This window comes from Vanessa cardui, chromosome 12 (genome assembly GCF_905220365.1).
Source record: "Vanessa cardui chromosome 12, ilVanCard2.1, whole genome shotgun sequence".
Lineage (NCBI taxonomy): Eukaryota > Metazoa > Arthropoda > Insecta > Lepidoptera > Nymphalidae > Vanessa > Vanessa cardui.
This window is the reverse complement of record NC_061134.1, coordinates 5104537-5116817: the sequence shown is the minus strand read 5'-3', so window position 1 is coordinate 5116817 and position 12281 is coordinate 5104537. Positions and strand designations below refer to the sequence as shown.

The 12281-nt window shown below is 31.6% G+C and overlaps 1 protein-coding gene across 3 annotated transcripts; it reads left to right on the top strand.

Moving 5' to 3' along the window:
- Positions 1 to 3056: 3056 nt before the first annotated feature.
- Positions 3057 to 10804, top strand: LOC124533996 (septin-2). Of its 3 annotated transcripts, XM_047109602.1 has the most exons (9): positions 4607 to 4991; positions 5855 to 6046; positions 6353 to 6611; positions 7835 to 7985; positions 8143 to 8308; positions 8460 to 8616; positions 9013 to 9097; positions 9357 to 9372; positions 9809 to 10804. In XM_047109602.1, the coding sequence occupies exons 1-9, from the start codon at positions 4874 to 4876 to the stop codon at positions 9865 to 9867; spliced, it is 1203 nt and encodes a 400-aa protein (XP_046965558.1). In that variant the 5' UTR covers positions 4607 to 4873; the 3' UTR covers positions 9868 to 10804. The 3 variants fall into 3 exon arrangements, with proteins under 3 accessions (XP_046965559.1, XP_046965558.1, XP_046965557.1); XM_047109603.1 differs by lacking the exons at positions 4607 to 4991; positions 9357 to 9372 and adding an exon at positions 3057 to 3335; XM_047109601.1 differs by lacking the exon at positions 9357 to 9372.
- The last annotated feature ends 1477 nt before the right edge of the window (positions 10805 to 12281 follow it).

Genomic DNA, 12281 nt, shown 5'->3' with positions numbered 1-12281 from the left:
CATATTCTCTCAACTGTACGTCAACTCTACGAGCACGTGGTTCCACCTGACCTCAAGATAAAATCTAGAAACTATTTTGTGTCTCCACTTCACATTTATTTTAAAACTATTTTTGCACAGTTTTTATAATAAAAAAGGCTTGAAGCATATTCAAACCGTTACTCCAGCGCGTATGTAGCTGTAGACATGCATTCACCCCCCATGATGGGTTACTTCGTCAAATAACTCAAGATCTCGAATTCTACACCTCAGAAAATTCATCGGTGTCCGCCTGGGATTAAGAATGTGCACTTCAACTAAGATTTACAAGTTTTCTCCACTTGGGTATCTCGGGTGACATCTTTAACTTTCAGTATATAGCTATATTTTACTATATTTTGTGTATATACTCGTATTAGCTATATTTATACAGTTTCGAGGCAAAAAAAAAAATCTGACGTAATATACGAAAGTTTTTTTTTTTATTTAAGATAATTAGACTCAAATAGGGCTCTTATCTTTAATCTTAATTTACCCCCATTGAAATTGAGCCGGTAATAAACTTACTTACCCACCCCTTACATCGCTAATGTACCTACTGTCAAACTTAGAAACTAAGAAATCCCTTAAAGTACATAACATTGTTCCTGTTTAGGATAACGTATCCTCCGTTAACTTCAGTTTGTATGTATCCAACATTGACTTCCTCATCCTTCAAATTGCCTTTAAACTGTATTATGAGTTGGTGGTACGTCCCTAAATGAACTAACGCAAAGATATTCTGTTGTTTTTTTTATGAAAAAAAAATGTGAGTGTGAATTTGAAACTGAAGTTAACGGAGGATACGTTATCCTAAACTAACCCTAAATTTCCGACGCCGAGTGGCCCACGTCGCTCCCGCCTTACACCGGTATTATGTTTATACGTATGATTGTAAGACGTTTTAAACTAACTTTAATCTTGTTAATTTATCTCGCTGGAAACTGATTAATTATCAAACAAAAAACTACTAACTACTACTACTACTGCGTATTTTCCGAGTAAAACTGGTAACCTACACGTCATATAGTTTTTTGAAACATCCCTGTTAACTTCATTTTTAATTGGCTTAATTTGATTTTGGTTTCATGGTAAAAAAAGCATGGTTTATTGTAACATCTTCCGGCACCTGCCAAATTTAAAATCTTTTTAATGAATGAAATGTTAAAGCAAACGCAATAAAAATTAATAGAAGCTTAAAACTTATCCAGATTGAGTTGGAGCTTATTCCATAATAATAATTATTTTATTACTTATCGCATTTTGATTTTAGCATCAAACACTTTTCTCTCATTCTCAAAGTTCGATAGATTGACTGACTATGGCAGTAGTAGATGGTAGCCCAGGCAGAACTACCATCGGCCAGAGATAGTCAAAATGGCAAATGTCGAACACTACGCTCCTGTAGGAGCGTAGGATTCTCTTAGAACAAGAGGAATTCTCTATCGAGAATCGAAAGCGTAGTAATTTATTGGCCTAACTTGAGATTTAACTAAAGACCAGGTACCAGACCTGTATTATTTTATACCTATGTGACTTTATACGTCTAGAATACTGTTATATTACATAAGACATATGCAGGTTACTTGTATTTATTCAACATATTTTCTAAGAACCTAACTCTACGGACCTACTTCTAGGTTTATAATTTCTTGGAAAATGATTTCACTTAAACCGGCAATCAATTCAACAACTTTGTCCTTAGTTATATGAAAGGTTAAAAGTTAAATAAATGTTATAAGTTAAATCTTTATTTAGCTCAGACCGACGAGGGTGTAATAAATTGTGGGTAATGATGGTGAATCTTATCGAATGGCACCCATTACACTCGTATTTCATTATAAAATTATTTTATTTACATATGCTGAAATATACATTTTTCAATAGCTTATAAATATCCCGCGTTGCTACCCTGCCTCCATTGCTTTTAAAGTTCGAGCTTATTTGTTATCTGCTTATCTGCTATTACTATAGACCACAATAACGGAATCCCAATATATTTATGTAGGTTAATCAATTCGTAAGGAAATCTACTACTGAAACGATAACATTATAATTATAAGTTATAAGACAAATGCCTGTTCTATATAAATACATATTAAACACATAACATTTAAAAAATACAAATGAATTTTAGATAATAACCCTAAACAATACAGAAGAGACAAGATATATGTTTGTTTTTTGCGGTAAAAGTTACATTTTAGTACGTAGCTTTAAACAATCTTTCGGCAAAGTTTACTCTCATTGATCGATATATCTCTCAGTACTTATAAAACATTTGCCTCGTAATTTAATGTTCATTTTGCTGGCGTCATATTTTATTGTAATAATTTATAACTGATTATAATAGACTAAATTAAATAAAAAGTTATTTAAGGACAATAAGCGAAAAGTACTGCCTTATTTCTATAACGGATAGATATATTCATAAATTTATGAAATATTTCAAGGACTGTTTTTATTGCTATAAATTATGTTTTAAAATATAACAATAAATTGTACAAACACTAACATCGACCTTGAGAGTATCGAAACGCCCTTACTACATCTAGGGCAAAGTAGAAATTGAGAAAAATGCAAAGCAGTACGTATGTACGCGCGAGCGGGGAAGAGGGTAGTCGTGCATGCGCTTAAAGCTCTGCATTATCGATTTTTCTCCGCCCTCTGACGAAAAAGTGCGCGCGCCAGGGACGCGAGAAACGTGCGGCCTCTCGCGCATTGCCGGGGCCGGGCGCAGGGGAGGGCCTTCGAGGACGCGAGCTCGCCCCGGACCCTCAGATTATATAACGTAGACGCACAGGACGGCGCACAAACAATGTGATTTAATTTTATCTCATTTTTTCTACTGTTTTAGATTATACAATTTATAGGATTAGGATCGTATTATATTCTAATTTTCGCGCGACTTTTGTTTTCATTTTAGTGTCCTTTTTGATGTGTAGTTTTAAATAATGTCGACATATATCCGAAGTTATACCGGTAGTTATATATTATTATTAATAAGATAACGATAGTTTATAGTGAATTATACTCTAATACTTAATATTGAGCATGCCAGGAATGTTTAAATATGAAAATTAAAATCACTTGAGAAACGAAAAAAAGAAAAAAAAGAGTGTGTATTTTGGTGAATTCGAATCGATCACGTAAGACTTATAGATAATTACGGGAAAATGTTAATATCGAGAAGACTAAAGAAATATAATAAAATGAAAGGAAAAACATCGTGAAAATTTATTCATAATTTTCGCTAATTTATTTCATACATATTTTTTGAAAGAAGAAGGAGCCCCACTCAACAAAAAAAATGAACGGTAAGACTTTTTCGTATTCGTTGCTTGCATTTTAAGAAGTATATTTTTTTTGGTTTTTATGTTTATTGTTTAACAATAAAGATATTTATTTCATTACATTTTAAGAAAATTAAGATGATTTTCATAGTTCTTTGTCCCACCAACGTTTTTTTATGATCGAGTCTTATAAAATAAGTTATGATAATCCGTGGTCGGTTAGATTTAATACTAATTCCTGTACTACTTACTCATTTGGAGGTGCAACATGTATGACATATGTATGACGTATCCATATAACAAATATGGATGGTCGCTTTGGCTTTTCTCACACAACTGGGAACGCAATTGTTTGCTTGTGATTATATTCTTAATAACTAATTTAGAAATAAATGTCCATTGTGCCCCTCATCAGTCGAAACAGTCTTGAATTTAGAATACATTGATTTGAAAAAAAAAATTAAACAATGATTGTTATTGCTGTTTTGTCTTTAAATACAAAACGATACTTTTTAGTATAGTTTATATTAAAAGACAAAACTCAAGGCAGCAGGAATCAGGATCGAAAGTATGAGTTACATATATATAGACTATGTGCTGCTATATAAGTATTCAGACAAAGCAATACTGTGTTAATGTAGCCAGTAATATTTTTTGAGATATAGCTTAATATGCTATGTAGCCGGACCAAATTTTTGGTCCAGGCAGTTTTGACACTTATGCTGCCAAAGTATAACTGATAAAAAAAAAAACATATATGATTTTTAAGTCAAGTAGCAGTAAAGTTCTTTTTTACGCTTTGTGAAACATTTTAAAAATAAAATAAGATTATACTCGTTATTGTTACAAGAAACAGTACAGTAATAGCATCATAATTTAAATGTATTATGTAGTTATATGCAAATAAGTAGTTAAAACTAAATATTAAACGAACTTGAATGTTGTTCTACGTGATGAAATACATAGAGCGTGCATTCATTTGATTTCCAATCAAGTACTTAGTAAAATTAACACTTAATCTCTATTAATTGTATTAGCAAAATAATGAGTAATTTATTCAATTCAATAAAAACAGTAGTTACACTAACGATAATAGCACAATTTACATCGATTTCTAAAAAGAAAAAATATTAAAAAACTATTTAATTTTTAACCTTTTGACAATATTTAGTACATGATCACATTAGACTTAATTTAATCTGAATTGCAGTTAATTAATGACGTAATGTCAAATCTATCTAAATGTTACGACTTACGAGTGACAATAGAGTTGTCGCTCTTACAAAGTATGTGCTATCGTGCAGTTTCGTCGCGATCGTAGGACTGGTAGAGCGCGCGAGTGGCTGCCGTCGGCGCCTGCGCTGCTCATTTCCGTGATATCTGTAAATACGTAAATTCCTGAATGAAAGTAAATAATTTGCTTTATATTGTGACTTTTTTATTCTATTGCTTATAAATTTCCCGCGTTTTTATTCCATCTTTAATGTAACATGTCAGCACTGTAACACAAAAAAAGTTATACAACCCATTCGTGGTAAAACATAAAGTCAACAATTCCAGTAATGGAGAAGAGCGATTCATATGCCATCTTAGATATAAATATTTGTGATAAGGATTCACCTGAGGCAGATAATAATCAAAATAAAAAGAAGACATCTCTCACAACTGTAATAAAACTCCGTAAGTTTTTCTCATATGCAAATATGATAAATACATATATATCGTATGCAAGGCATAATATAAATAATATAATATTAATTTGTATTGCATATATATGTCTAATAATAATTATCTTAATAAGTATGACAAAAATCTGTTTGTTTCCATAACATTAAATATTATTAGTCTCACGTCATTATACACAACAATCATATATAGTTTTTGTATACATGTAATCTAAAAACATGGTAAGCCTCACTATTGTCTATTAAGATCGTGTGAGTGGGATTTGTTCTAAATTGATACATTGATTGTCTTTTTTGTACTTCACGTACGATACGGAAGAGCAGTTTCAGATACTTTTGAAATCATAATAATTATGTTGAATCTATTGCTTTTTATGGTATACTAAAATAGTTTAACTAATTACAGCGACAGCATAATATGTTACATTGATGAGCACGTTCGTCGTTTCCGCTCGTTGTCCTTAATATTTGATGCGCACGCGCTGTGTCCCTGGGCTCTGGTACTCAGGAAACCCGACGTGTTCCGCTTCGTCGCGCCCATTGCACTGAGACTCAGTACTTGCATCTTCACAAAAGAACAACATAATTTGCGTAGGCAAATTACCTAGCGCTTTCTCGTCTTGTTTTATATAAAAGAAATCGTCCAATGTAGTCACCATTATCTGCAGGATGTCGCCGACTATATACTTCCGCAATAGTTTGCAGTAATCAAATAAGAATACTAACCCGCATGCTTTGTTGTTTGTAATATAATCATTTCAGAGAAATTATAGGTACATGAGTTAGTTATGCTACGAAAAAATAACTGATGTTTATTTCTATTTCACTCATGGTATGTAAATAAACATTTGTTAACAGAAAGAGAACGTGGGGAGCGTGATTACATAGGTTTTGCGACTCTACCAGAGCAAGTACATCGCAAATCTGTTAAAAGAGGTTTCGACTTTACACTAATGGTTGTCGGAGAATCTGGACTTGGCAAATCAACTTTGATCAATAGTCTTTTTCTTGGAGATCTTTACAAAAATAGAAAAATATCCGATGTTCAAGGTAAGTTTTGGAAAATAAATTACGATGATATGAGAAATTAGACATTAATTGCTCTTTATAAAATAAATATTCCATGTTTCTCAGAAGTAAAGTGATATATTGAGGAACATAAACATTAAATCGATGCCAGTCTTTATTACGACTGCGGAAGTCATGTCCGTTCTACATCATATTTACAAATAAGTTGACTTTCTGGGGCGCATCCGTGACTTTGTGAGGAAATTTGAATACGGAATAGATTTATATACATGCGTAATTTTGAGTACAATTAAATATATTGAAATGTGATTTATATTCTCGCAACAGATAGGATAGAAAAAACAACGACGATAGAGAAAAAAACAATGGAGATTGAGGAGCGTGGAGTCAAGCTTCGGTTAACGATAGTGGATACGCCTGGTTTTGGAGATGCCATCAATTGCGAAGACTCGTGGCGGGTGTGTTCTGCTTACGTCGATGAACAGTTTCGACAGTATTTCACTGACGAAAGTGGACTCAACAGACGACACATGCAGGATAATCGAGTACATTGTTGCCTTTACTTTGTGCCGCCATGGGCTCACAGGTACATAAATCGTTTCAAAAAAAATATTCAATTTATATATTTAAAGACCTATTTATTTTATCTGCATGATAGTGATGCATACTTTAACTTTGTCACATTTTTATTTAAAAACACGTTTTAGCTTATTTGTTTTATAATAAATATTTATCATGTATATATAATATAGTCGCTATAGTGAGAATTTGAGTGAATCAACAAGTGCATATATATGTAATTATACATATTAAAAAATCATAACACATATTTAAAAAAAAGTATTTCAATTTCACATCTTCTTTGAATCTAATATTGACAACACGCCTGTAGGCAATTTTAATTATAGATCAAGATGTTGTGTAATATATAGTAGCCAAACGAGACTAAGAACTCAATAGTCATAATTAATTTCTGATATTTATGAAGAAGATAAAAGTTGAATTCCTAAATGTTGATGACAGAATTTATACGTTGCCTTTAGGTGCGATAGTATTAATCAATAAAATCTTGTTGCGTTAATATCTCTGATAGCGTTCCATAGCATTTCGATTGATTAATGTTGGTTCACAACAGATAATAACTATGAATCAATAAACATGTTTGATATGAAGTGATTAAGTGCAATTGATCATTTTACTTAATTCACAATAATAACTTTCTTTCTCGGCTACACTTGATAAGTGAACAATAATGTAATGATAACAATGCACTAAAAGAATTATGAGCATAGCATTTATAATAGATTTTTATTCAACCCTCCTGCATGCGATTCCATTCTATGAGTTTCTTGTTTATTTTCATTTATACTTACATCATTTATTAAAGCATATTATTATATTGTACAAGAATAAAAAGGTACATGATAAATAACATGTTAGTAAATACAATACCAGTAATTACTGAGTGTCTAGTCAGTTTTTCTTTGAAACAGTTTTCAAACACAACCACTACGGGTATCAATTCAATACAAAAGTGCTTGCAAATATACTTACTTTATTCAAGTAGTCTTTTACGCCTGCTTCAATAAAGTATATTTTATATAAACATATAAATCATGAACAAAATGAATTGTTTAAAATTACTAATTATAGAAATATGTTCAGCATACCTATGCACAACTATTAATCATTTCAAGCTTCCCTTTTACCTTTAGATAAAGGAAAACTTGTAATAGTTAGCAATGGCTTACGTAATGATTATTTTCTGTTTTTATTGTATATACCCTTAAGTTTGAAAATATTTTTTAGTTTACGTCAAGTAGATCTGGAGATGATGAGACGGTTACATCGTAAAGTTAATATCGTAGTAGTGATTGCAAAAGCCGATTCCCTCACTGCCGCGGAGGTGAAGCGACTGAAGACGCGTATACTTAACGATCTAGAAGAACATCAGATTCAGGTATATTCTTTGTATAATTTATCATGGTTTTATTAAAAATAACAAAATTTTTTTTTATTGAAAAATTGATAACGTAATTAGCGTTTCATTAGACGCAACAACTTTTAAATTATAACTATACTTGAAAATCAAAAATTAAATGATTTCCTCTCTTTAGGTATATCAATTCCCAGAATGCGATAGCGATGAGGACGAAGAGTTCAAACAACAAGATCGTGAACTCAAAGCTGCGGCGCCATTCGCCGTGGTGTCGTCCGACACCGTGCTGGAGGTCGGCGGGAAGCGCGTGCGCGGCAGACAGTACCCATGGGGCATTGTCGACGGTAACTTGCTTTTACTATTATTTGGGTTTTTCCAACCTATCTACCTACTTGTTAAGTCTGTATTTTAATAGCTTATTTGCAATCATGGTAATTACATGTATAATATTAACGATAAGGAAAACTTTATAATACCTAATAATCTCACAAACAGTGGAAAACCCCCGGCACTCTGATTTCACGAAACTGCGGACAATGCTGATATCGACGCATATGCAAGATTTAAAAGACGTTACCCAAGACGTCCATTACGAAAACTTCCGCGCCCAATGTATTTCACAGATATCACAACATGCAATGAGAGAAAGAGGGTAAGAGTACCTACATTAAACCTTATCATTTTTCATCAGTAGTATTTGATTTTTTTATCTGCTTGTATAGTGTAGGTAATATTTTCTCTATTTCTATCTCAAATATTTCTTTAACTGTACATACCGTTCATCATACATTATACCACGATACCTACTAAGTATAATAATAAATCGGTTTCAACGTTTATGTAACTATCGTTATTCTTGAATTCCCTCTTACGCGCCTTTGGCAAAAAATACTCACTCAAGTTTTTAAGTGTTAAGCTATAATAATTACTTCCGTTACTGAAGACATTACATTACATTGCTTCAAAGTCATGTATGCCACGTAACGTGAAAATAAGTGGTTAATGTTGTCAAAATGTTTGTTGGAATTAATCTCTTGTTGGTCGACAGAAAGCTGAAGAGAGATTCGATGGGCAATAACACCGACGTTGTATTTACGGACACCGACCGCTTACTTCTACAAAAAGATGAAGAGGTATTAACAATTTATCTAATTATATCTTTAATAAACAACTTTAAACCCTTATTCTAACTAAATACTTATTTAGGTAAATTAGTTAAATAAAATATATACTTTCTCTACTTAGCTACTTGTTATGAGAAATATTCTCGTATTTTAATGTTTCTTATGAGATGACTATATTCTTACACACGAATTTGAACTAAGTGCAATGAAATATAATTATGAAATATATAAAACATTTTTATAATATTTTATGATTTTCGCAATATAGGACTACCTTGGACCTCGTACGTACAGAACATGGTGCATGGTTTTCAATAAAAGCATTACTTCTAAACATAAATATAATAAAGTTTCCAGATATGTATTAGTTATAGAATTTGATTACATAACATCATTCCAAGTAGGCTAACGTACATCCTAAAACGTAAAGTATTAAATAAGACGCATGGTTCAATTCAGGTCAAACAGTCGGTCCATGAAGTCACAAAATGTAATAATAAGTATTAACGACACGTTCATCTTAAATAGGTTATATCGTTTGTCTCTATTGCATGTATTATTACAATAGTAGATACTTAAATTAGAAGATTTATGAGGACGATTTTCAACATAAAGATTTCAACCTAATTTAGGTTTTCATTTTGTAAATGTGTTGATACCGAGAGCATGGAGTATACTAGTGGTTATTATAATCGATTAATACATTTACTTCAATTTCAGATACGACGTATGCAGGACATGTTAACTCAAATGCAAGAAAAACTCAAAGCTTCCGATAAAAAACATGACAGTATTATTGATGTATAGTACATAGACAGCAAAATTAGCTAAGAACTATAATAACGTTTTAATTAGTTTTAAATAATAGAATGTCTTTAGGAAAATTCGAAGAATTTAATTTATTGTAGTTTGTTAACTTTTAAAAAAGAAAAGCATTATGTGAGTATATGCCTAATTGTATATTATTTTATAGAATCGATTCAGATTCTTATTAACTAATAAATTATAGTGTTTAAAATGTCTAAAAATCAAACCAGGAACATGAGAAGTCAGAATTAGTAACAAATTGTTTTAGAAATAGCTGCGAAAACATTAACCTTAATAAAAACCAAGATGAAAGTAATAAATCAGTAAAATTATTGTAGCCCTAATTAGTATTACACTTTGCACTTAAAAACGTTTATTTATTTAAGTCAGTTTTATCACGTTAGTTTAGCCACATGTCTATGTGCCTACGTGTACACTAAGTATATATTATAGTAGATATGTATACTTAGACAACTAATAAACAAATCTTCTAAATGTACCTATCATCAATATCAATTTAAACCAAAGATACTAAAAACAGAAGTTTCTAAATATTTATGTTAAGCTGTAATTGGATTAGGCAAAATTTATTAATTAAATATTTTAAAAATATATATTACGTTTTAATCTCTCTCCACGTAAGATGGCGATTATTGTTACACCCAATAAATAAGGTTTTATTTAATTATTACCTTCTACTTATGTAAGATTATATGTAATTACCATCAATTTTTAAATATCAAAATATGAATATTTTTCAAGCTTTACAGATATGTTGATGTATAAAAGATTGTGATTATTTTTTTGATCAATAATTAAGCAATTATCTACAACGGCACCTAACAAAAGTTTATAAACGTACTGTGAATTTTTGTATTCGAATTATTATAGTAAATTGATACTTTATGTTTTATTCGTTTTCTTTGCCCGTTTTTCCTCCTGTACAGTACAGTAAGAGCCTATAAATTTGTCACTGCTGTTTAGGTCTTCTCTCCCAATAAGGAGAGGGTTTGGAACATATTCCACCACGCTGTGCCAATGCGGGTTGGTGGAATGCACATGTGGCCCAATTTCGATGAAATTAGACACATGCGGGTTTCCTCACGATGTTTTCCTTGACGAGCACGCACCCGAGCACGAGCTGAATTACAAACACAAGGTAAACACACACAAATACATATAGTGGTGCTTGCCTTTCATTCTGGGTTTACACCCGAAATCGTCGGTTAAGATGCACACGTTCTAACCACTGGGCCATCTCAGCACATAAATTTAAAAACAAAATTAGTTAAAACATTACAAGGAATAGATATAACCCAGGCGTTTTTTTTTCTTTGTGTAAAATATAATTTAAGTATATGAAAAAGTGCAATATGTTAAAGGTAAAACGAACTCTTATTTGAAATAGATTGTTTTTTATTGACTGTTAAAGCAGTAGTAAATTATAATTAACTAGCAAATTCTTTTAAAGACGTATAAAACTACAGTAAAAGAAGAGATTCAGAGCAAGGAAGAAGAATAAATAATATTATTTCTTACAAAAAGTAGAGATTAACCCTCCTCTTTTTATCACTCACACACACCCCCATACACAGAACTAATCAAACGCAATGAGAATATATATAGTTGTGTAAAATGACATATATAAAATAACTTAGACAATTCATAAAATTTAATAAATAAGTTAGAAAATTTTACTTTTTTATTTTACTCCTATGTAAAAACTAACTACTCCTTATAAACAATATAAACAAAAGCTTGTAAAATTTCCACTGCTCAGTTAAGGCCTCCTCTCCCTTTGAGAAGAAGGTGTGAAACATATGCCACCACGGTGTTCCAATGAGAGTTGGTGGAATACGCATGTGGCAGAATTTCTATGAAATTAAATACATGCAGGTTTCCTCAGGATATTTTCCTTCGCCGCCGAGTACGAGATGAATTGTAAACACAAATTAAGCTCATGAATATTCAGTATCGCTTGCCTGGGCTTGAACCCGTAATCGTCGGTTAAGATGCACGTACTGGGCTATCTCGGCTCTTACATTTCATTACTGAAATAAAAATAATATGTTTAAATAAATATTTACTGTCGAAATAAACCGAGTAAGGATCGCGATTATAAAGTAGGGCTGTTACATCGAGATCTCGTCGTATGATGAAGAATTTCCAAATAACGAGTAAAGTTCTTGCTTGCCTGAAATGAGTCAGGATATTTTCGTTTTCGATACTAAAAAAAAATATTTTTTTATTCTAAAATAGTTACCTCAACTAGGAGATTTCATTTATAGTAAAGAGATTAATTCAAACTATCAATGAAATTACAATGGGGAACGTTTGCCATTAAATTAATTGTAGCTTCACGGCACAGCCTTCTTTCTGACTGTAG